The 26,586-nt window shown below is 36.5% G+C and overlaps 2 protein-coding genes across 2 annotated transcripts; both read left to right on the forward strand.

Annotated features, from left to right (window-relative positions):
- The first annotated feature begins 3,522 nt into the window (after positions 1 to 3,522).
- Positions 3,523 to 10,030, forward strand: LOC131318610 (triacylglycerol lipase SDP1). The gene is made up of 3 exons (XM_058348516.1): positions 3,523 to 5,745; positions 6,844 to 6,987; positions 7,918 to 10,030. Exons 1-3 carry the CDS (start codon positions 4,315 to 4,317, stop codon positions 8,809 to 8,811), a joined length of 2,469 nt encoding a protein of 822 aa, XP_058204499.1. The 5' UTR covers positions 3,523 to 4,314; the 3' UTR covers positions 8,812 to 10,030.
- Positions 10,031 to 25,048: 15,018 nt separating this feature from the next.
- LOC131318611 (probable calcium-binding protein CML36) lies at positions 25,049 to 26,144 on the forward strand. The gene has a single exon (XM_058348517.1). The coding sequence runs from the start codon at positions 25,269 to 25,271 to the stop codon at positions 25,890 to 25,892; it is 624 nt and encodes a 207-aa protein (XP_058204500.1). The 5' UTR covers positions 25,049 to 25,268; the 3' UTR covers positions 25,893 to 26,144.
- The last annotated feature ends 442 nt before the right edge of the window (positions 26,145 to 26,586 follow it).

The following is a 26,586-nucleotide window of genomic DNA, read 5'->3' on the forward strand; positions in this document are numbered from 1 at the left end:
TTACTCTCTTTCAAAAAAAAGATTTGGACTGTTTCCTCCTATCAAAACTTGGACATGAGATGATCCGACCCCATTTTTGCGGTTCTCTTTTGCGAGAAGACTTTTGCACACTAGTCAAGGCATGCAGTACGGCCATTAATTTGTTTGCTTGGCGAGATCTGGTTGGCAAGACTGTCTTCATTGAAGTAGCTATAAATGTTTTTAATAAAACGGAATCCAAACACATCTCGAAGTGTATTTTAATTTCTGTATGTAAAAAAATAAATAAAAACTGGAACTTAATTTTCTATGTTCAGATTTTTTTTTCCCGGATTAAATGTTTAATATGTTATTATAGCGTTCAATAAATTATGTATTGAAGTGTATGAAATATATACTAATAAAAAATAGGACTACAATATGGACGATTTCAATTAATAAGAAATTAAAAATGGACAAACTAGATGGTTCATATAGGATCTATTTCCAAATTGTAAAAAAGTAGTACATTGTGTTGAGAATACAGCCAAACCAACTACAATAACACACAACACGCAAAGATAATCAAGAAACGAAAGGGGAAAAAACGCAAGACACGTTGAATTTACGTGATTTTCCAACCGTATATTTGAATACATCCACGGCTCACACCATTTGTATTTTTCTGCCTACCAAGAAGTCATAGAGTTAAATCTAGAGTTAGAAGTCTACTCTCTCATTGGCTACCAAATATTATACTCTTTTTTATTTAGTGCAAGGTCAATTTGGAAGAAATTTCAAAGGGAGAGTCAGTCAAAACTCATTTCTAATTTCATTATTTATGTCTTCGTACCTGCTTAATTTTAAATAAAGACTAACGAGTAAGACCACAATTAAAAAAAATTCAGAAAATGTGCAAAAATAATGAATCAATAAATTGTTCAACCTTTTGGGTCTCACTAAAATGAATTGAAAACGAGTTACAAGATTTGATTGGACAGTAATAGAATACCGTGGATTCACTCTAATAAACTAAAAAGCCGCGTGAAAGAATATGATTGGCTAGACATTAATCCCTAGAATATATTGCATAAGTTGGCATTAAAAGTTGTAGACCTCACAATAATCAATGTATGAAAGTGAGAAGTTGTAATTCTCATGAGACACTGAAACGCTATAATTAGAGATGACATAAAGCACAAAATGTTAAAATTTATTACACGAGGCAATTGCCTCGTCATTGAACTACTAATTGAGATCCTTAAATTCACGTACAAGAATTTCAAAATTATCTAGGAAAGGATTTATTTTATGCTAAGAAATGACTGTGATTTTTCATTAATGGGGTTTTTTTTTTTAAATGGGGAGTGTATAATATAAATACATGATAACTTCAACAAATTTAATTCTAAAAGAGTTCTAAAAAATGGGGAGAGTTGTAGGAGTATTTAAATTTTGTGCATTGGGAGTTTGCAAAAAGAAAAAAAGGGGCTTATTTTAGCCATGTCAGAAGTGTGAACGTAATTGGGTGGTTGCGATCACCGACCTCGACAGGACAATAAATATAGGATGCTTGAAATTTCCTATGACATGAAACATATTCTTAGATTTGCTTCTCCCACGGTTCACAGTTGTTAAGGGTTCGATTCTTGGGCTTAAGTCGAAAGAAAGTAATTTTTTTTGTAAATTTCCTAATCTCGACGCGAATATCTTGCTTTCGACCGTTTCGCACAAGAGATTAGTTGAATTACGTGTAAGATGGTACCGTCGAGAAAAAAGAGAAAAGAGAAAACATTAGTCAATTATAAGACCGTGTGGGGCCAGGGTAGTCGTCCGCCGGTGATTCAGTTCTGTTAGTCGAAATTGGCGGGGAACAAGATCTGTCAAATGTTCCTCTGGAAGTTCCTCTGGATGAGCTGTGCCCCATTTACCTGGACTCAGCTCCCATCCAGTTTTCTCTCCATCCAGGTCAGTTTGGGCTGTTTGTGAGTTATTTTCCTGATCTGCAACAATGATCAGAATCGTTCATTTTTTCAGAGATTGCTGAGAACATCAAGCACCTCAGAAATCAGATTGTTCAAATACCGTTTGATGTGATTTTGAAATGCATTAAGATTTAGATAATTGTGCCAAATGGGTTGCAATATTGTGTCGCACACTTATTTTTTAACAAGATTGAAACATTTCGAAATCATATCAAGGGGATATCCCATCAACTTGATTTCCGACGTGGTTGTTTTAGGTGAATTCGAAAAATAAACAGTTCCGATCATTATTGTGGACTTAGGAAAGGCTCGAAAAGGGGCCCAAACTAGACTAGATAGAAAGGAATGGATGGGAGCCAAATCCCATCTACCTATATATTCCTCTAAATTTTCAACTTTAAGACCCAAAGATGATCTCAAGATTTATAAAATTGAAGACTTTATAAAATAAAATAAAAAAGATTTGATTTGATGTCGATAGACACGTGAAAAAAAAACGTATTTTATCTTTTGATTAAATGGTCGATTAAAATTTAAACTCGCATTGGTTGTCAGTTTATAACCCTTCATTAGTTGAGATACTGATGTATTATAGACAAATTTATTTTTTACAAAGATAATATCTCTTGCAAAACTTACGAGAAACGATTTTGATCGTCGTTTTAGCTCAGAAATTGAGCCACAGAATAGGAGTTGTAGAAAGGTTTGAAAGGACATAGAGAGATGGATACGAAGAGGATGTCATTAGTTTTCAATGCGCTTAGCAATTTTGATTGTGCGGAGGAATGACATTAGTTGTTCTATTTTGTCGCTATTCATTTATCTCCTACTTATGCTTTGTCTGAAACTTGTGGAAAAGAAGAGAAATAAAAGAAAAATTTTAAAATTTTCTCTTCTATTATTTGGTTGGGAGAGGAGGAGAAATAATAAAAAAAAATTAGCATTGTGATGAACAGTATCATTTTCCCACCCATTTTTCTGCCATTTTTATTTTCTATATACTATGCATTTATGTATGCAGGCCCAATACAAGAGTCCATAACCAGTACAAGCAAAGGTGGGTTACTGCGTTCCAATCGAAGGCAAAGCCCAGAGACCTCCTTTTCAATTGGGCCAACTGTTGTAGTTGTAGACTTCATAATGCTATCTAACTATAGCTTTACTGGTAATATAGATGAACCGTAAATTGACATCTTAAAGAGTTCAAAACTCGGCAATCCTTTGAGTTATGTCGCAAGAAAGAAATTTGTTGTGAATGTTCTAGTTCCGGCGTGAATGACCTACTTTTAACCGGACCTATGAGAGAAATAATTGAAGGAAAAATGACGGCCCAGGACTTGTTTTGATAACTAATACCCGCCAAAGACAAGCTAAAAACATTTGTTAATATTTGAATATCCTTGACGGGTATTAATTATCAAAACATATTATTAACCGTCATTTTCCCATAATTGAAGTCCGTGTTAGCTTACTCGAACACCCTCACCGTCAGGAAAAGATAGTTTGGTTGCTAAGCCCATGTTAACCAAAGTGCTACTCCATTTTTATTGTCTTATCCGGACATAAAGAATTGATCTTTGTCATGTTGCAGAGAGAGAGATAGAGGAGAAGAAGAAGACGAAGAATTTGAGAGGAGAGAGAGAGGAGAGAGACAGCTCTTCCTTATCCTCCTCTCAGTTCTATCCCCACAAACAAACATAAAAAAACTAGAAATATAATATAGACATTACCGTAACCACTTCTCCAGATCGTTATCCCAATCTCCCTTTTCCCATACCCGTTCTGTCTTTTTTCCAGATCCCAACGCATTACCAGAGCCACTCCCATCTCTATCTAATTCCACAATTGTATTTAATACTAGTAATGGAGTAATACAGAGAAAGAGACAGGCCTTAATTATTTATTAAGAAATCTGTTTTCTTGACTTTTCAGTCGGTGGTCATTGTCAAATTCTTCACTATTTGCCATTCAAATTGACAAACCCTTTTTGTCTCTTTGGACACATTGGATCAATTCCTGTATCTTCTTCTTCATAATCCAAATCCTTATAGGGGTCCAAGAGGTTGGCATTTTTGTCTTTGATTTCGTTTTTCTTTCTTTCTGTTAATTAGGAGCTCGTTTAATTGGTTGCTGAATGTATATTTTGAGCCCAACGGAGAAAACCCATTTGTGCTCTTTCTTTTTTGGAAATAACCCATTTGTTATGTTGTCTGTAACTTATTGATTTAAGAGCTAAAGAAAAAATCTTTGTTAAACCAAACCCAGTTCTTTGTTCCAGGGAAAGCTTCATTTTTTGGATTAATTATTGCATACCCAGAGATTCCTTTCTTAGAACCATCGGTGTTAATTACAATCCATTTGTTGTCAAGACATGGATATAAGTAATGAGGCCAGTGTTGATCCATTCTCAATTGGGCCTTCAACCATCATGGGTAGGACAATTGCTTTCAGAATCTTATTCTGCAACTCGATTTCGCATTTTAGGCAACATATCTTTCACCTGTTGATATATTACTTCCATGGGGTTAAGGGTTATTTGAAGAGCCATTTGATACCCATGATCTCATGGCTCCACCCTGGGAATCCACAAGGGGTTCTAGCATTGGTGACACTTATAGCTTTCTTGTTGAAACGGTACACGAACGTGAAATTGAAGGCTGAGATGGCATATAGGAGGAAATTTTGGAGGAATATGATGAGAGCTGCCTTAACCTATGAGGAATGGGCTCATGCTGCTAAGATGCTAGATAAGGAAACCCCTAGGATGAACGAGTCGAACCTTTACGACGAAGAATTGGTTAGGAATAAGCTCCAAGAGCTTAGACACCGTCGCCAAGAATGTTCATTGAGAGATATCATATTTTGTATGCGCGCTGACCTTGTTAGAAACCTTGGTAACATGTGCAACCCTGAGCTTCATAAGGGCAGGCTCCATGTGCCTAAACTGATACAGGACTATATCGATGAGGTTTCGACTCAATTGAGAATGGTTTGTGATTCCGATTCGGAGGAGCTTCTGTTGGAAGAGAAACTTGCCTTTATGCATGAAACAAGACATGCTTTTGGAAGGACTGCTTTGCTTTTGAGCGGGGGTGCTTCGCTTGGCGCTTTCCACGTTGGTGTGGTGAAAACCTTGGTGGAGCATAAGGTTTTGCCTCGGATTGTAGCGGGGTCCAGTGTTGGGTCAGTTATGTGTGCTGTTGTGGCCACTAGATCTTGGCCTGAGCTCCAAAGCTTCTTCGAGGATTCTTGGCACTCTTTGCAGTTTTTCGACCAAATGGGTGGGATTTTCACGGTTTTCAAGAGGGTGATGACTAGAGGAGCACTGCATGAGATCAGACAGTTACAAATACTGTTAAGGAATCTCACTAATAATCTCACATTCCAAGAAGCATACGATATGACTGGGCGAGTTTTAGGAATTACGGTTTGCTCACCAAGGAAACATGAACCTCCTAGATGCCTTAATTATTTAACTTCGCCTCATGTTGTCATATGGAGTGCAGTGACTGCCTCTTGTGCCTTTCCTGGGCTTTATGAAGCCCAGGAACTGATGGCAAAAGATAGAAGCGGAGAAATTGTTCCATATCACCCGCCGTTTAATTTTGATCCTGATGATGCTTCTGGGTCTTCACCACGTAGGTGGAGGGATGGAAGCCTGGAGATAGATTTGCCCATGATGCAGCTGAAGGAGCTTTTCAATGTCAATCATTTTATTGTGAGTCAGGCGAATCCTCATATTGCGCCTTTACTTAGGATGAAGGATATTGTCAGAGCCTATGGAGGTAACTTCGCTGCTAAGGTGCGTGCTACTGGACTTGAATTGTTGATTCTTTTGATCTTTATTGATAGTGCTTGGCATTTTTCTAATATCTTCGATTGCTGTTTCTAACCACTCTTGAAGATGACACTGCATTTGTTATATGCTCCTCTAGGTGTGTATTATACTATATAGAATGAAATGGAAAGAAACAGTGCATTAATTTTAAGTATCGTTAGGATGTGATATCGATGCCAGCATGCTGCTAAGGAAAGAATTACAGGAAGTTTTAACCCTTTGGCCCAGTTATCCTCTGTATGAATCTAGCTCCTACATAATCTGAAGAAATCAATCTCCTAAATTCTAATGTTTCAGTTGCTATTGCTCTTTTTTATTTGTGGCAACAATATCTATGTAGGCATTAGGATAGTTCGTCCTGTTTTCTGCATTTGCAATATCACAATGCCCTCAAAGTTGCTCCTAGGTTCTTGGACAGTTAGACTCAATCTATCTGTTTTGCTTATTAACTAGATGATGGTGAAAATAAAAACAAGGTGATGGCGTGGGACTGAAGAAGTGGTATGATTGAGCTATTGCTCATAGAAAAGGTTATCGTATCAAATGCTAGTTCTGTGTTGCAAGTGTCCAGTAATATTAGTCCTGTTTCTTGTTCAAAGTTTCTGTTGTTAGTGCCAAACAATTTTCCTTTTAGAGATTCTACTGGAACATCAAATTTGTTGTGCAGTGAGTTAGTTGGAATTTGGTCATGCAAAAGTTCCCCCAGTTGTAGTAGAGTTCTCAAAACCTCCCAATATGAGAAAACTTGCATCTGTGCAAGTCTTTTACTTCTTGTGTGACATGTACATTGTCGTTGGACATCTGGATTTTTACTGGAATATACTGAACACTTTTGAAACAAGTGTAACCCCTTCTCCCAGCTTCTATATTCTCTCTTTTTTTGGGCTTTGGTTTCCCCAGTAACTTGAGAAAGATTATATTGGCTAACTAACTGGTTATTTGCCCATATTAAAAAGGTTATTTATCCTGGACCTGTTATGGTTTGAATTTCAGCAAGTTTATGTTCTCCATGGCTGCTTCTATTAAGATTAGGAGTTGATGGTTTTAGTTCTTTGCATGCAGCTTGCTCATCTAGTCGAGATGGAGGTGAAACACAGATGCAATCAGATCCTGGAACTTGGTTTTCCACTTGGGGGGCTCGCCAAGCTGTTTGCGCAAGATTGGGAGGGTGATGTCACTATTGTAATGCCTGCTACCTTAGCTCAGGTATTTCATCAAGCGAGAGTACGATTTTTCTTTTCTTCTTGTATTGAATTTTGAATGAAGAAGCAGTAGCTAAGAATAAGGAGAAAACTAGAGGCGAATGTGCTCTCTTCCGACAATGGAAGAACATAGAACATGCGACATGGGTGACATGTCATAAAATTATTGGAGGGCCAAATACATGTTTATTTTATTTTCTATCTTTTTGAAAAATAAAATAAATTTAGTACTACAGTCTACTTGGGCTGCCTGCATCTTGGGGAGTGGCCTCCGGGTGGAGCCTCTCCTCCTCATTTAGTTTAGTCTGGTGCTTCATGACTGCTTTGTGAAGCTTTTAAGCCTACCCTGAATGTGAAGCAATCACTCTCACAGAGAAGAAAGGGGAAGAAACAACGAGAATGGAAAATCATGGCAGATACCCAGAATTCTCCTGGGTTTATTACCATCGGAACCACTCGTAGCCAATGCAATGCTCTCCTTTCAAGCCAAGGGTTGGAGTTTTTTGTTCAGTTAAGTGCTTGTGACTCGAAGGAAGTTTTCCAATGCCCTCCTTTGACAGACTTTCTCCTATTATCCACACTTGATTTGGAAATATAGATTTTCTTTCCCACATAAACCAAAAACAAACCACCTTCTGAGGGTGTTGTGGTTGAGGTGAAGTGGCCTCGGCCACATGACTGGTTTACATCCATACCTTCAACTTGAATAGATTTTTCATGAGATCTGTGTTTTCCATTTTCCTAAACTCTTGTCTTCAAGCTTTGGATGGATCAGTCCATATTGGCTTCTTATACTGTTGATCTTGAGGCTTTTCAATGACTCAATGTATGCACTATGTCTGGTTGCAATTGCATTTTTGTGTTTACACTAGTGTGGATCAACGACCATTTAACACCGGTAAATTAACATCATTTTCTCCTTTCCCCATTTTAGCTATCCAAAGTCATACAGAACCCATCTTATTCAGAGCTTCAAAAGTCCGCCAACCAAGGACGGAGGTGCACGTGGGAGAAGCTCTCTGCCATAAAAGCCAATTGTGGGATCGAGCTTGCTCTAGACGAATGTGTGTCAATTCTAAACCACATGCGTAGACTCAAGAGGAGCGCAGAGAGAGCTGCCGCGTCCTCTCATGGCCTAGTTAGATTCCACGCTTCTAAGAGGATTCCGTCATGGAACTGCATTGCAAGGGAGAACTCCACTGGGTCCCTCGACGAAGACGTCCTAGTTGACATTCATCAAGGGGGGGTGGGGTCCACGGGAAGTCACTCCACCCGGAACTCGCGGATCCACCGTAACGTACATCACGAGGGAAGTGATAGTGAATCGGAGAGCGCTGATCTCAATTCTTGGACAAGATCTGGCGGTCCTTTAATGAGGACGACTTCAGCAGATACATTCGTCGATTACGTCCAAAGTTTGGATATTGATGGAAAACTGAGCAAAGTACATCAGCCTAATGATTTCCTTGTTCAGTTGGTAGGAAAGGATCCGAGCGATCAGAATTATAGGGTTGCAACCCCTGATAGAAGCTTGGACGTGGAATCCAATCAAAGAGATTTCCCTAACATAGTTGTTGCGAACAGTTCAAGCATCATGGTTGCCGAAGGTGATCTTTTGCAGCCGGAGAGGATTCCTAACGGGATCGTTTTCAATGTGGTGAAGAAGGAAGATTTTACCCCAACAAACAGGAGTCACGATTCGGAAAACAACAGTCCGTCGTATACTTCGGTCGCAGAGGAATGCACACAACTCGATTGTCCAGAAAAGGAAATTGATATAAGCTCCGAGTCTGATTTTGGCGGCAATGAAGCAGATTTCGACGGTTAAAGAATTAACGATGATTTCTTGATAATTTTGTCTGATGCAACTGGATGGAGTTGATCGAGCGCTGGAGTTGAAACTGAAGTTTCTGCACTACCAGCAGAAGAGTAGGGTGTTTTTCGCTTCGCAACAGAAAAACAGAACCGAAAACACGTAACAGAACAAAATAAATGAAATCAAAGCATCACCATGTAGGAGATGCAGTTGTAAATATTAGCAGTGTGTTGTCGTTTGTAGTTTGGGAATCAGATGTTTTTGAGTGTTGTAGTTCTTTTGGCTACCTTGTTTAGTGGTGGTAGTGTCATATGGCATAGCCATGCTGCAGCCATCTAAATTGCCGTTAGTTATCAGCATTATATTGTTTTCAGTTTATTTTATTTTGATCCGATAGATTGTTTTCATTTGAAATCTGTTCGTTTGGTCATACTGTTATACAGGAATGGTGATTCTTGTAATCAAAAAGTTTCCTGTGTTACCTTTTTACATTTTCTCCTCTTTACTTGGGTGAATGATGATGATGTGGTAAAATTTGGAAGTGAAGAAATTTTTGTGCAACAGGTGCACCTAACCAGCTTCTTTTTTTTTAAGGAAACGCAACTTAGAATTGATAAAATCAGATACAAATTGTGCTGACCCATAGGCCCGAAAATAATAGATACAATAAGGACCCAAAAGGTCCGAAGGAAAAAAGAAACAAAAAGGAAATAAATAAGCAAAAAGCAGCAAAATTGAATAGCTGCAGTGTTGGAGACCACCTATCCACTCGTGGATGTGGCTAGAGGAACTAGGAAGATGGAAGAATCACATCGTACGCGCTGGAGCTCAACGGCCTTTCATCCCACCCCGCTGCAGTCGCCGCTGCTTGGCGCCGCCACCGCTACTGCTGGAGAACCCACAAATCCATCATCAAAACTAATTGAATTTGAGAGCCGTAAACGCAGAGTTAATTTCCCAAATTTGGGCTCCCCGAGTTAAAAAATGGAGAAAGTGGGAGAACTTCTCTCCATAAAAAGAGAGTCTCAACCATCTCACATCGATAGAGGTGGGAGAGGAGAGCAGAGGAAAGGAGAGAAACTAAGAAAGAGTCCGAAAGCGTGGGGGACTGAAAGAGAAGAGTGAAGGAAGAGAAAATAGGGAAAGTGAAGAAATTACCCCAAACTCTCTCTCTCTCTCTCTCTCTCTCTCTCTCTCTCTAGAACTTCCCGACCTCTGTTTGTCCACACCAAACCACCTTGACCACAAGGAAAGTGAAGAAATTACCTAGTTTTTTTTTTTCAAAACCTTCCAGGCTTCCATGAATGTGAACAGAACCGTTTGGGGTGGAGCCAGAGGATTCCACTCCCTAAAAAAATCTTGGCAGTAGCCCAAAGACTACTCCCAAGTCGGCAAGTCCCCATCTATACCGAGGCTGATGTGCAACTGTGATTGTCTGGTTGGAAGGCTTACAAAAAAAGGTTTGTCCATTTGTGCTCTAAAAGTCTAATGTAATTCGCGTGCGTGTGAACGCGAGCGTGAAAGTATCTTTAAAACGCATCCTAACTAAAATTCGTTCGAGCAAGGATCGAGGCTCCGTTTTCACTAACAATTTTGCACTGCAGCTTAGGTTCTTTTGTCAAGTTGTTCGTACTAACCCACAATTTCTTCCTCTCCATTTTTCCCTATATTTTTTGCTTTGACCCGCTCATATATCATTGCAACTTATGAGTTATTAGTAGAAATAACTTGACATTTTTGAACAATCAAAAGTAGTCTATAACTTCTTGGTTAGCTGGAGAATTAACACAGTGTGAGAATTTGTGAACAAGAGCGCATGACTTTTTGAAGAATTGACGCGTTTTGGGATTTGTCCTTTTTCCGCGTGTTATCCACTGTCGGCCTGATTTTTTTCCCCCAACCCAGTGAGTAGTAATCCTCCATTGTTTTGCATTGGTCGAAAATCAACTCACGCTTCTCGAACTTTCCATTGCCGAAAGCGACCGTCTTCCAACAACCATAATCTTAAAATTCTCGAAACTTCTGTGAGATTATAATTGGATCCTCCCTGATCCAAAACCCAAAATTTTAGACCGAGTAGAAAGTCCAATTTTAGACCGTCCATTGCTGCATGGTTCGAATTTGATCAGAGATTCTTTGCGGGAAGAGTTGATTCTCACTTTTTGACACCAATTCTAACTTTCCACTCCTTAGTTAAGGTTTAATATAATTGCAATTTGCCCCTAAACTAAATGGATTTTTTTTTCCCAATTGACACCTGTGGGCTGTGATACAAGGCCGATAATCTAGAGCACAAATTTTGGGGAAAAAATAAAAATCAAACCTTATCAACCTATAAGTGATAAAATGGTCGCAATCTTAAGGGAGAAAAATAAAATTTACTCTATGATTTCATTAGTTTTTTAGTACATAATAAAATACCGTCGGAATAATTTCATTAATTGGACATGAAAGCAATTATAAGTGCTTGGCCACGAGGTCGCATGTTTGAATTCCATGGAAGTCAACCATCTCAAACCTTGGGGCCATTAGGGGTTATACCTGATCGTTATATTCAGGATCCCGAAATTAATCGAAGTGCGCGTAAGTTGGCCCGAACATCCGTTATAAAAAAGAAGTTGGACAGGAACTAAAAGCCCATTTTGTTGACTTCTCTCTCCCCTCCTCACCAGTCAAATATATAAAGTGGGGGGCAAAGTTATAAAGAACATTTTAAGTATTACCACTACTTTTAACTTGGTGGAGCTATATATGCCTTATTCAACCTGTAACTATCATTTGCCTGTTTAGGGCAACCAAATGTGGTTCTTAATTACGTCGATAATACAGGTGGGTCAGAAAACTGGGTGAGAAAAGAATATTTATCTATGGTATCTTTGAGCACTAGCTTGTAATTGGGTATCTTTGAGCACTAACTTGTAATTGAATATTCCGTACGCAGAAGTTGGGCAAACCATATTTCGGCGGCCGACATGCATATAATTTAACCAAATAAATGCGGAATTTATAGCAAGCAAGCTAGATTTAGCATTTGTATGGGCCAGACAGAGCATCTCCAACCATGGCTTTAAATTTGAGTAAATTGCTTTTCCCACCCTCCTGACACCACACCCCTCCCGGTCCCATACCTTTTTTCCGCTTTTATCCTCCCTCAGCCCTTTTAATTACCTCCCTCCGCCATTTTAATTGGCCCTGGGCTCTACTCCGCACAGTTTGCCCCTAAACGGCAACGTTTGGGTTAAAAAAAATCCTCACCATCAATTTACAATCCTATGAAGCAGAAACGTAATTATGAGAGCCCTAGAGACAAAATTTGATTATGTCTCTTTAGAATAATATGATCAAAATAAAAAGATCTTCACACCCGTTCAAACGTATTAAAAATTGAAGTACTTAATTTTTTAACCATATTTTTTAATATATAAACGGTCTAATAAAAAAATTAAAAAATTAAGTACTCAAATTTTCACTCCGTTTGAATCGGTGCAAAGATCTTGTTATTCTGATTATATTGACAAGATCTTTGCACCGATTCAAACGGAGTGAAAATTTAAGCACTTAATTTTTTGAGACCGTTTATATATATTAAAAAATATGGTTAAAAAATTAAGTGCTTCAATATTTAATGCGTTTGAACGGGTGTGAAGATTTTTTTATTCTGATCATATTATTTTAATTTATTTCTTTATTTAATTACTCATATCTTTTTAAGGCCTTTCAACAAAACACCCTAAGACTTATTATTTAGTTCCAAGACTCTCTTAGGATGTCCATTGAAAGGCCTTGGAGCCAAAAATTTATTACGACCATTTAAGATGAAATGATCAGAAAAATAACAACTTTGCACCGGTTCAAACGGATTGAAAATTGGAACACTTATTTTTGTAACTATATTTTTTAATCTATAAAGGAGAAAAAAAGGAGAAAAAAAATAGTCGGATAAACATAATCAATTGAAACACTTTTTCTTTCTCTCTCTCAATTACTTTACAAAATCTAGAATTAGACTTGAATGTGTAAGAAAGAAAGAACAAATTTTTTAAATGTAAGAAATAATAGTTTGATTAGTAACATGGATTGAAAATTGAAACACTTATTTTTTACACCGTTTATATATTAAAAAATAGTTTAAAAAATAAGTGTATTAAAAAATTTACTACGACCATTTAGGATGAAATGTTTGGAAAAATAACATTTTTGTACCGGTTCAAACGGATTGAAAATTGAACATTTATTTTTTAAACTATATTTTTTAATATATATACATATATATAAGAAAAAAAGGAAAAAAAAACAGTCGGAAGGAAAGAACGGGAGGGGGTAATAGAGAAAAAAAAAAGGAAAGAAAAAAAGAAGAATAAAAATTGGAAAGAAAAAGTTGGAGGGTAAAACAGGAAAGGAGTGGTGGGGTCGCGGGGGGTGCTGTGTCGGGGGGGGGGTTGGGGAAGCAGCTCTATTTAGAGAATATCAATATCAAATATTTTTGAAGATTTACGTGACAATTTGACATCTTGAGTATATCCATTCCAACTATCATGTCAATTTTTTTGGAGAGTACAAAGCAATGAAAAATAAATTCTGACATCAATGTCAAATTTGGTATGAAGGGGGATGTCAAATGACACATAAACGTTTGACATTTTGGTTGAAGTTGTTTCACATGCCAATTTTTTCACTTTGACGCGCCATGTCATATTTGACATCTTTGGTTAGAGATGCTCATTTTTGCTTCTCTTTAAAATGAGCATACACATACAGGTGTAAACGAGCCGAGTTTTGTATTGTTCAAGCTCAGCTCGTTTTCTAAATGAACCTAAAACTCGAGCTAGTAAACAAGCCTACAACTCAAGCTCGAGCTTGACTTTTTTGTTAAAGAGGTTACCCCAACGAGTACTTGAGCCCTATTCAAACAATCCTCTGCAAACGAATCGAGCTTTAAAGTGTTGAGCTCGGTTTGTTTACTACGCGAGCTTAAAACACAAGCTCGGGTCGATCACTAAACGAGTCAAGCCAAATCAAGCCTTAGCAAATCAGCTTTGAATTGTTCATGAGCAACTCGGTTTTTTTGCAGCCCTATATACACATACCGTACTTGGAATGTTGTATTCATGTTTACCTTATGTATATGAGCACTTCAGCTCAAGTTCGACTTGTAAGAATTACTTCCACTACAAAAAAGCGGGAGAAAAGGCTAAGAGGTGTTTCGCTTAACGACATTAGGGTGCGCACTTAGGTTTTAGGAATGAGTTCAACAAGTTAAGAGTTGAAGTATACTCCAGGTCCTTTGGACCTCTTCCAAGATTTTAATTTGACTATTCTAACAATACTGACTTTCGCCGAGAAAAAAAATGCGGGAGTATTAATTGAAGTCCGATAAGAGGCATTTCTGTTTATTTTTTACATCCTTTAATACACATTCACATATCTACTATTGTCAACCCATTGAATTGATTTTAAAATTTTCCTTTCGTTCTTTATTTTTTGGGCCGTTCAATAAAAAAAACATCTCAGTTGTCGAGGCATTGATTTTTTCTAGATATTGTCCTTTTTTCTTACTTTTTTATTACACGAATAGAAAAAATAAATTCTCTTAAACAAAAGCTGGGGAAAAAATAGTAAAGAAACGAATAACTAGAAGAAGTTCAACTTTTTCGAAAAAAATCGTATGTATATTAGACATACGGTAGAGAGTCTGCTTTTTTACTTTCATTTTCATTTTTTTGACTTTTTAACTTTTTTGATTATGATCATAATGTATTTTTTGAATCTAATAGAGTGTTTGAATAATATGTGTATAATGCATTTCGTAGCAAGTTAGTGTTCGGAAGATATTGAATGAAAATGAATTATGAGTCGGTGTTTACCGTGTTTTACTATGTTGCCCCTGCCCATGTCATAAAATATCTTCTGTTAATTAAAAACCACCTCTCTCTCTCTCTCTCTCTCTCTCTCTCTCTATATATATATATATATATATATCTCTCTCTCTCTACAAATCGGAGAACTGTCAAACCCATCTGAAACCGATCGACTCAAACCCATCTGAAACTGATCGACTTCTTTATGTTAAATCAAATCTCAAACCCATCTTCTATACTGAAATCTCAAACCTCAAACCCATCTTCTATTTTGATGAACTCAAATCAAATCTCAAACCGACGAATTGAAATCAAATCCCAAACCCATCTTCTATTTTGCCATCGAGTTCGATTTTGCCGTTATCGTCGCCGTGAAGTTCGATTTTTCCGCCGTTGATCTCGTTTCCGTTGTACTTGAGTTTGATTTTGCCATCATGGAGATCGAGTCATGGAGATCAATTTTGTTGTAGTTGTCGGAGGAGAGTTTGGAAAGTGGGGTTTTTTGTTCAGTCCGTGAGTCGTAGTTGCTGCGTAGGGGTTGATGAGAGAAAAACGATAGACCAGCGAAAAATGGAGGGTATATTAGTAATTGACCTGAAAATACAAAAATCCAATAATTCGAAAAGTACCCTCCTAGCGGGCCTGTTTGGATACCTCATTTTCAGCTTTTTTTTCATTTCTACTTTTTGAGTTTTGGGTGTTTGGCAACCCAAAGCCGAACCTCGTTTTGAAAAAATGACTTTTCAGACTTTGTATTTAGAGGCTGAAATGAAAAGAGAGGGTAGGACGAGTTTTTCAACTTCTCATTTTCTAATTAAACTTGGGTGCAAGGAAAAAAGACATAACTGTCACTACCTTTCTCAAAAAATTATTACATTCTTAACATTGTACTAGCAGTTTACCATATATGGCCCGACCCTCATCTAACATTTGTTTGCAGTTTTAATCATTATCGTTGCACAGAAAAACAATCGTCTCAACCCAAGTACCAAACAATGGAAAATATGTCTACAAAAAAAAAACGAAAACAGAAAAAAAAAAAAAAAAAAAAAACGAAAGAAAGAAAGGATTGAAGTGTTGATTTGCGTGACTTGCAGTGAATATAAGAAAGAAAAAAAACCAAGATGTGGGTTCGCAGAAAAAAATAACGTCATTGTTATTTAATAAAAAATTAAAACATTGTTGGAGGCTTTCAATTATCAAAAAATAAAGTAAAAACAAAAAGGATTTTCAAACCAAAAAATATGATCGTTATTCCAAAAAAATAAATAATCAGGGGTAACATGGTAAAAAATCAACTCATAATTCATTTTTATCACATATCTCCCAAACACTACTTATGTTGCAAAATGTATTCTGCATATATTATCCAAACACTCTACCAGATTCAAAAAGCCAAAAAGTAGAAAATGAAAAGCCAAAAAGTAGGCTCTCAAACGTCCCCAGCCTCTTTCTTACTTCTCGCCTGGAATAGTAGAAACGGTGAACTCATTCTACAATTAACCACCCAAACATCCAAAATGAAAGAATGAGAAGCTGAAAATGTAAAAAAGAGGCGTCCAAACAGGCACTATGTTTCGAATCTCTATAAAGCTTAGTTTTTTTAATATTTTCTTTCTCTTTTTTGGATTTCTTAGACATGGGTTAGGAATTTGATTGTATCTGTCTCAATGAGAGGAGTCGTAGCGTAATAAAAATATGAAGCAAAGACAAAAAAATATGGAACACAAAAAGAAACCAAATTTTTAGCTTTTGGGCTATACATTTTTGTTTAGAGAACTTTTTTTCATCAATTTTAGGTTCATAACTGTATCACCAAAATGAAGCGAAAGATAAATTTTTCTATTTTTGACTAGAAGCTATATAGAGTGTCGATCGACCAAAACTATACTCAAAAGATCCCAAAATAAATTTAAAAAAACTCATTAATTGTTGACATACCAAACAGATCCTTAGTGGGCATTTTCAATTATTGAATCATGAATTGCCAAAGCGACAAACACATGCATTTGTGAACACAAGGGCTCAATTTATCACTATCGTACTGAAAAGTCTTAGGCCATTATAATCACTCTTGTGTAATACAGTGCAGTATAAGTCCAAACCGCGAGAAATTTTTCAGTGTCGTGTGGACACGGGCCACATGGTGCCGAATACACATATCAGCAGTCCAAACGTGTTTTGAACTGCACATATTTGTTTGGGCTTGAAGGGGTGTTTTGATAATTTTACACTAAAATATTATCCAAACAGATATGAACCGTCCAAAACACGTTTGGACGACCAAGATGGTGCTTGGCACCACGTGGCCCGTGCCCACTTGGCACTGAAAAACTTCTCCCAAACAGCCTTCTGCGGCTTCACTTTCACTTCATTGAAATTTCCTAACAATAATAGTGACAAGACTTGCAAAAAAAAAAAAAAAAAAAGCGCGAACCTACGTCATACCTTGGTAATTGGGCGTGCGTAAGCAAGACTGAGAGCGCAAGCGTGAACTTTCCAAAGCTGCTAAAAATGTGAGAGTGAGAGTAAAAAGCAAGAATGTATAGCAAGAAGTGAGAGTGGGAGAAAGAGTTCTATTAAAGAGTTATGCGACCCAGCCTGCAAGGCATAACGCATGAATTTGTTGGGCACATTGTTAAGGGATAAAATGCGATTCTCTCTTTTCATTTATACCGGAGCACATTTTTTCGGGAGTTGGCTAGCTTCTATGCCGTGGATGAGAAGGTCAGAATTTAGCAAACGCAGGGGCCGAACTATGAACAACAAGATTTTGATTTTAATTAATGTTCGGAAATCTAATAGTTTATTTGGTTGAGGTTTTGAGGGAGGTTTTTCAAGTAGTAAGTGAAGAGAGATAAAAAGAGGAATGACATTAATAATTGAAGAAAAAACTTATGAGAGATCGTGACGCAGAGAGAGAAATTGGATTTTAGGACCCAATTAAAAGGAGCACATTTTTAGAGGATTTAAATATCTAAGTAACACCCAACATGAAATACAATATCTAGATGTTCTTGACAAAAAAAAAACTACATTAATATTAATTTAAAAAAAATTGAAACAACGCGGGGGCCGTGGCTTTCATACGCCCCAAGCTAGCTCGATTGTGTGTAAATAACTTATACATACAACCGTCTAAAAAACCGTCTATTTTTTAGACACAGAGAATACGATATTTTTGCTTGGTTTGCATTAATTATTTATAGTACTTCCTCCGTCCCAAAAAGAATAATAATTTTTGAAATGCGTGTTATTTTTCATCTCTTATATCTTTCAATCTATAATGTTTTTTATGAGTTTGAAAACATTATATAATAGAATTAATCGAGAACTATCAAACAAGATCCATATTGCATATTTTTTGAGATTCATATTAAAAAATATAATGAGTTGAAACTGATACGGATATCAAAAATTGACATCCAATTTGGGACGGTGGGAGTATGATCTTTTCAGGGAAGCGGGGGGGCTACTACCCCAAGGGGGCGGGCAGCGTGCTGCTGTCCCCCGTTTTTAGGCCCACCTCGGTCTCGGTCCGATGATTGGAAGTGTTCATTTTGTAGAGCTCGTCGAGTAAAACAACTATGCAAAAAAATCAACTTAATTAGATACCATTAAGTGCCTAATCGGAGCCCATATAACTCTCGGTCCATGGGTTACAATAGATTTGATCCAGTGTTTGGGATCCATTCTTTTCAAGATAAAAATGTTTCAATTAGGCACTTAATGAAATCTAATTAAGCTGATTTTTTGCATAGTTATTTTACTCGACGAGCTCTACAAAATGAACGCTTCCGATCATCTAAGCGAGACCGCGATGGACCCAAAAACGGGGAACAGCAGCCCCCCGCTTCCTCTTTTCAGATGATCTATTTTACTATTCATTCAAGTGAACTGATCTTTATTATGTTGTAGGCATATAGAGACAAGATCTCTGCGTCGGATTGACCTGTCAAACTCCAGTTACATACGTGTATATACATTGCCAATGAACGTAGAGCTTATGATTTTTTTCTTGCGTAAGTCGGTCGACACAGACAAATAGTGCACAGATCGTGCACAGATTTTAATATGGAGTTCACTACGGATTCCACACAAAAAATTCAAGCCGTTCATTAAATTTAAAATATTTTTTCAAAGGCTCCTGTAAAAAATCAGTTCAATCCAATACTTATAAGTACTTGATCTAATCATATAAGTTTTCATTCAGGTTTCAAAATTGAATGAAAAGTTAGATGATTAGATCGAGTACTTATGGGTATCGGATTGAGCTGATTTTTTACTGGGGCCCTTGAAAAAATATTTCAAATTTAATAAATGGCTCGAATCATTTGTGTGGGACCCGTAGTGGCCCCACATCAACATCTGTGCACTATCTGTGCATCTCATTGCGGGAGGGTGGGGTAAATAATTGTAGGTTAAGGGCGGTTTTGGATAAAGAAGTTAACTTTTTTTTTTTTTTTGCATCAAACTTTTGTGATTTCTTGATTCTTTAGACGAGAGGAATAAAAAACGTAAAAGAAAATTGATCGAAACTCAATTTTTTTTGATTTATTGAAACTCATAATTTTTTTAAAAAGTCAAAAAGAAAAGACTATCTTTTTGACTTATTTTGGTCTTTTTTAAAAAAATTACGAGTTTCAATTACTTTTTTTACTTTTTCGATTCTTTTCGACAAAACGAATTCAAAATTTAATATAAAATTAACAAATACAAAAATAATTTGAATAAAAACAAAAAAGAAATCATTTTGACGTATCACGCCAAAACAAGAACCGGAGAATAACTTAAAAAAGCGTGTTGAGTTGTAAACACGTCTCGATCAAGACATAGATTGATAGATAGATGACTGAAATAACCGTGTGCAATCAGTGCAAACTGTTTCCGTGTGCTTTTATCTGCTGGCGCCAAACAGAATCCCAACACTTCTGGGACTCCATTCCAGAAAACATATATATAGTTTTAGTTTTGTTTTCAATTATTATTTTATTTTTTTTTTCAATCATTATTTTATTTTTTTAATTATTATTTTTCCATTTTTTTCTATCTCTCTCCAATCATTACCCCTATCTTCAATCATTACTCTATTTCTCTCTCCACCCACTACCAAAACTAAATTAAATTAAACTCTCAACCAAACACAACAAAAAAAAAAAAATTGGCTTGATATGTTTTTTAAATTCTTCTAAACAATTCCACAGGAACATATCCCGGAAAAAAAAAAATAGAGTAGTTCTAGGACCACACCCATTTTACACACTCAGATGCACACCCACACACACAAGTGTGTGGAGTCCCACACACTTGTGTGTGTGAGTGTGCATTTGGGTGTGTAAAATGGGTGTGGTTGTAGAATTATTGAAAAAAGAAAGAGAGCATATAGCCCGTAAAATAAAGGCTAACAATTTTGTCACATCTCTATTTGTTTTTTTTTTATCAGCAGCAAAATTCATTCCATACCAAGAAGCCTAACGGCATTTACATGAAATAAACATAACAGTCGGTAATGGCTAAATCTATTTGAAAACTAGAAAGTGAGCAAACCACAAAGGGCATATAAGCTCAAAGATGCATTACTGCAAAAGCAGACCAACGCGATGCGGCTTAGGATCCGTCCTAGCAACGGTATATGAGCAACCCAGAGCTCAAATCATTAGAACGGTCCTTTAATGGCTAATGTTGGCTTTCACCGCGAAAGGGACGAATCCCTTGCAGCTGCAAAGGGAAGCTCCAGAGCGAGTTTCTACTGGCACTTCGAAACTCCGGGCCCGGTAGAAGACCAGACAACCCACAACAAGCCAGACCTCCTTGCAAGCACCCAAACCCGGATCTGAAATCCAGACCGGACAGAAACCAACCACCAAAACTCAATCAACGGCTGTGGTAATGCGTCTATATTTTTGTTTTTATTAGAGTGAATTTACTAAAACACCCTAGTATTTTATGACAACATCAATTGTCAAAATAAATAAATAAATAAAACAACGGTCTTGTTATTGTCAGCCTACTGGGCTGACGATAAGCACACTAGAAAACAAGAAAAATACGTATTTCTGTGTACTTTTTATACCTTTTAATATACATTCACATATTTATTATTGTCAGCCCACTGAGCTAATTTTAGAATTTTTCATAAAAAAAAGTAAAGTTATTATTCGGTTGCAACGCTAATCGCACCCAGCCGGCTGAAAAGACTAATGGGATAGGATAAGATTAGGTGTTAATTGGAAAATTCCTATCATTTCCTCGGGAAGATGCTGTAATTAGCTTGGAAAATACTACTCCAGTGGGTTGGATTTTCCAAGAAAATTCGTCTGTGGATTATTTTGTCAAATTGTTCAGTGTCATCATTTTGACAACTTTTCGGGCACAGTATATTTAGACATGCTTGTCTTCAACGCTACGTACTCTCAATCTAGACGGGATTATCTGTACAGAAAATCTTTGTGTGACTGAGTCTCTGTATCGAAAGATTTTTCGGCCGTTAAATTTAAAATATAAAAAAAATACACACAATTCAACAGCCGAAAAACTCCTCGACCCAAAGACACAAAAATTTTCGGGACAGAAGTGATCCGATCCCGTCTCACTCTTCAATGCTACTCTCACTCCATTTACTTACCCACCGGCCACTGTATATCTTTGCATGTATGTATCTATTGGCGCACAGCCCACCGTTTGATGGATTCTTACATCAAACGATTAACGATGATAAAATATTACTAGTTTGCAGTCAAAATCCTTAATTACATTATGCAAATTGTTCACTAGCTTGTTTCGTGTGCAACAGTGCAAAAAGCAAGAAACATCAAACAAAAATAAATTGTAAAAAAATTAGGTCTCATGTTTGAAACCTCGTAGAGTCAAAATTAAGCATGTACCATTAAAGTTATTATATTTTAAGTACTTATTTTTCGTTTAATGAGACAGATCATTCTCTTACAATGCATCAACTTTAATTCAAAATATAAGTACTTATTTTAGTTAGTGGAATATACTTACACACATAACCTCTAAAAATTAATTGGACCACCCTTTAGGGGACTATAAAATTAGTCATCTAAAAATTACTCCCTCCCTCCCAATTTTGTTTCGTCTATTTTTTCGGTGTGAGTGTCATCTGTATATTATTTATATTTTTTGATTGATAATTTTAATTTTTTTAATATTAATAATCAAGATCTATTAAATAAGATTCTGATAGCAAATAATAATATTGTACACTTAAAGTATAATTTGAGAGTGGACAAAATGTTATACAGTTAAAAATATTGCATATAAATTAATTTAGATGTCTAGAAGAGTGGAAAAAAATACAAGATGGAGGGACTAGCAGAAAGGTGCATAGACTTTTTTTACAAATAAAATCATCCCATGTGTATATATCAAAACATGAATAAATACAACAAAACAAAACAAAATACACAAAAACAAACAAAATTAAAATAAATAAAAAACAAAACGAAAAAGCCTCTCAAAAGGCGCACAGACTTGAACAATTAAAGGCTCCGTTTCAGAAATATTCTTAAAAAATAAGCAGTTTATTTCATATTTTCAAACTCAAAAATAATATAAATAAAATATAATTTTTTGATTTTTGTTGCACCGTATAAAAAGATCTTGATGAGATCTATCAAATAAGATTCATATTGGCAGAAAATTTATTTGCATAAACACATTATTTTTAGCTTAAAATTACCTTATTAAAAAATAAATACTTATTTAAGGTTATGGAACATGGCCTAAACACTTCGAGCTGATAAGAAGCACTCTCAGTGGTCTGAAACCTTAGACCCCGTTCGTTTAAAATTTTGAATTCTAATTACTTTCTCCGTTCCATTTTCACTGTCCATTATTCTGTTTGTCTCTTTTATATTTTTTGCCAATATCTTTTAGTATGGATCTTGAAAACTATGCAATTTGGATATTGTCTGATAAATCTAGATTGGTTTTATAATACAAAGTTTTCAAAATTATGAAAACATTATAGATTGAAGAGATATAATCAATTCAAAAATAGCACGCAATTCAAAAATGGACAATGAAAATGAGATCGAGGGAGTATTATTATTTTATTTCTTTCCAATCATTAATCTCATTTTCTCTCTTTTCAATTATTACTCTTATTTTCAATCATTATTTTATTTCTCTCTACAATCAGTACCTTCAAATTCAAATCTAAATTCCCAAAACGATTGGGTAGTTTAGTAGTTACAAAAAATTTGGTCTCCAGTAGGGCAAGATTCCTAAAAAAGAAAAAAAAAACTGTTACAAAGTTAAAAAAATCGAAACAAAAATAAAATACTCCTAAACTGGAAAGAGAGGTCAAAAGACGAATTTACTTTCCCATAAAAAGTGCCTTTTTTCCTTGGGTTCCCCTGTTCCTCCATCATCACCAAACAAGAAGTCTGAAACAGCTCCACTTCCACGAAAAAAGTTAAAAAACTTTTAGTCCCGAGCCCGAACGGGTACCAGTGGTGTCCACTCGTGTATTCGAGTCGTTCATTTCATTTTTGAACTGCTCAAACTTGGAGAGAGAATATGCGAGAGAAAATATTAGAGTGAGATGAGAGAAAATATTTCAATCCGAACCATCCAAAAATGAATCGAACAACTCATATGCGCCGAATGTATACAATGTGGAATATACTCGCTCGGCACATATACCACTACCAAAACCAAATCACATTGATTCCTCAAAAATCCACATCAATAAAACAAAACCCAATGCTCTTCCTCCCTAGCGAGAGGTGCTTTTCCCACCTCCCCTGACACACACACACACACACACACACACACACACACACCCCCCCCCCCCCCCCCCCCCCCCCCCCCTCTTCTTTCCCGTTTTAACCTTCACAACACCCCCCTTTTAATCCTTTTTTTTTTGTTCCGTTTCATTTTATCTTTTTTTCCTAATTTCTGATTCTTTTCTTTATTTATTTCCTTTTCCATTAAAAAATTAAATGTTTCAAATTTCAATCCGTTTGAACCGGTAGAAATATTCTAGTTTTTTGATCATTTTATCCTAAATAGTCATAATTAAATTTTGACTCTAAGGCTCTCGTTGATTAGTCTTAAGAAAATCGTAAAATCAAATATCTTTTAAGGCTAATCAACGAGAGCTCTAAAGTTAAAATTTAATTATGACCATTTAAGATAAAACGATCAGAAAACTAAAATCTTTCGACTAGTTCAAATGAATTGAAATTTAGAACACTTAATTTTTAACCATATTTTTTAATTATTTAGACAGTTTATATATTAAAAAATATAGTTAAAAAATTAAGTGTTTCAAATTTTAATCCGTTTGAACTGGTGGAAAGATTTTAGTTTTCTAATGATTTTATCCTAAATGGTCATAATTAAATTTTAAATCTAAAACTCTTGTTGATTAGCTCTAAGAAAGTCGTAGAATCAAATATCTTTTAGGGTTAATCAACGAGAGCCCTAGAGTTAAAATTTAACTATGACCATTTAGGATAAAATGATCAAAAAACTAAAATCTTTTCACCGGTTCAAACGGATTGAAATTTGGAACACTTCATTTTTTAATCATATTTTTTAATGTATAAATGGTCTAAATAATTAAAAAATATGGGTAAAAAATTAAGTGTTCCAAATTTCAATCCATTTGAACAGGTGGAAAGATTTTAGTTTTTTGATCATTTTATCTTAAATGATCATAATTAAATTTTAAATCTAGGACTCTCGTTGATTAGCCTTAAGAAAATCGTAGAATCAAATATTTCTTAGAGCTAATTAACGAGTATGACCATTTAGAATAAAATGATCAGAAAATTAAAATTTTTTCACCGGTTCAAACAGATTGAAATTTGGAACACTTGAATTTTTTTAAAAAAATTGAATTTTATAATTCAATAAATAAAGAAAGAAATTAAAAAACGAATTGAAATTTGGAACACTTAATTTTTTTTAAAATTGAATAAAATAAATAAATAAAATAAAGACAATTAAATAAAAAAAGAAATTGTGAGGTTGGGGGGTAATTTGGAAAACAACTGTGGGGTCCAAAGGGGGTGTGGTGTCAGGGGAGGGGGAAAAGCAATTTGCCTCCCTAGCCCGACTATGAGTACACCAAATACAAGTACGAGAAATGTTAGGTGCATAATTATTCGAACACGATACTAAATACAATTCCTTTTATACACGTGAGTTCCACATACATTTAACAAGACAGATTTATATATATGTGAGTAATTGTGTTTGATGTTGTGCTCGAATAATTATACACTTAGCATTTTTGCTTCTTCTGCCCCCTACTTTAATGCCCCGTTACATGATGTGGACCATATTTATGTTTTGGTCCCACCCCATATTTGAAAGGGGCTACAAAAGTATACAAAGAACCGTTCCGTGAATTTTTTTCTCTTATATTTCACCTAATTAAAACTACCCCCAATAAATACCCTTTAAACAAACGAAGTTTCCTGGAAGTTGCCCTTGCCATGGCTTTCTCCCTCCATTTAACGCCCCTGCCCTCCTCTCTCTCTCTCATCCTTCCCCCATTCTCTCTCTCTCCTCACTCTCCTACCCCTCTCTCCCAACTCCACCTTGCATTCTCCTTGTACTTTTTACGTTTCCACCATGACACTCATGAACAAAATCAACCCCAAACAACTCTTCACCGCCAGATCCAAAAAAACCCGCTCCGTCTCCCGCTCCGAGCCCTCCTCCTTCAGCTCCAGTTCATCCTCGTCCGACTCTCCCGAATCGCCATCAATCCACCGCGAAAAGTCCAAAACCGGAAAAGCCACGCCGAGGAGCGTGCTGCCGCCCTCAGAATTCCACCAATTCGACTTCGTCCAAGCGTTCAAAATGATGGACAAGGACAACGACGGTAAAATAACGAGGAAGGACCTGGAAAGCTTGCTGAGCCGGGTCGGCGGGGACGAGGACGAGATCGTGACGATGTTGAGCGAGGTCGATGCGGACGGCGACGGCTGCATCAGCCTGGAGGAGTTCGGCGCGATCAGCTCGGCGTTCGGGCCGCCGTCGTGCGACTCGGAGTTGCGGGAGGCGTTCGATTTCTTCGACGCCGACAAGGACGGGAAGATCACGGCGGAGGAGCTGCACGCGGTGTTTGGCACGATCGGGGACGAGCGGTGCACGTTAGAGGACTGCAGGCGCATGATAAGTGGGGTGGATAAGAACGGGGACGGGTTCGTGTGTTTCGAGGACTTCTCGCGTATGATGGAGCAGCAGAGGTGAATGAACGAAACCGTCGCCGTTTTGATGGGCTGTCGCGGTCGGGGGTTTATTTGTGGTGTTCCTGATGCTGAGGAAGAAGTTTCCTGTAATTTTTGGTTTTTTTTTTTTGTGGTTTTTTTTTTTGTGGTAGTTGAAAACCGTCCGATCAAAAGCCGTGAGCAATCGGACGGCCTGGATTGCTTTATGTATCTGTTTTCAATCTGCCGTATATATGAGGAAATTAATTACTCCTATCGTTACGCAACAATGAGACTGTTTTTTATTCCTAAAGGCTACTGTGGGGAGTTTCAGGTTGGGGATAAGTTAAAACAGATTAAATTCTTTAAATCGTCGGTACAAAATATTTGTTTTCTCTAAATTAATTATACTGCGTCATCTCGTCATATTTTATTGTTTGGGACCATTGTTTTGCAACAAGGCGTGATATAATTGATTTGGAGAAAATAAATGTTCACACCGGCAATGTAAAAAAATTAATCTCATAAGTCAAACGGAGATTTTGTTGTTGCGAGTTAAAAAAGAGATTTTGTTGTTGCAGACAAGTCTGATAGTTGTTTTCACTAATCAATATTAAGTTGTTGAAAAATGGTTGTTTTTACTAATTGATGATTTGTTGATTAGTGTGAACAACTTTGTAAAATGTTATAAGTTGTTGAAAAATGTTAGTGGAAGCATGGCATCAACATATGATATT

The sequence above is a fragment of the Rhododendron vialii genome, chromosome 3a (genome assembly GCF_030253575.1).
Source record: "Rhododendron vialii isolate Sample 1 chromosome 3a, ASM3025357v1".
Taxonomy (NCBI): Eukaryota; Viridiplantae; Streptophyta; class Magnoliopsida; order Ericales; family Ericaceae; genus Rhododendron; species Rhododendron vialii.

Bases quoted from the DNA above. Each gene is read 5' to 3' on its own strand.
- LOC131318610 (XM_058348516.1), top strand. From the start codon at position 4,315: ATGGATATAAGTAATGAGGCCAGTGTTGATCCATTCTCAATTGGGCCT. The intron at 5,746-6,843 runs GTGCGTGCTACT...CTTTGCATGCAG, and splicing joins GAGGTAACTTCGCTGCTAAG to CTTGCTCATCTAGTCGAGAT. The intron at 6,988-7,917 runs GTATTTCATCAA...TCCCCATTTTAG, and splicing joins TGCCTGCTACCTTAGCTCAG to CTATCCAAAGTCATACAGAA.
- LOC131318611 (XM_058348517.1), top strand. From the start codon at position 25,269: ATGACACTCATGAACAAAATCAACCCCAAACAACTCTTCACCGCCAGA.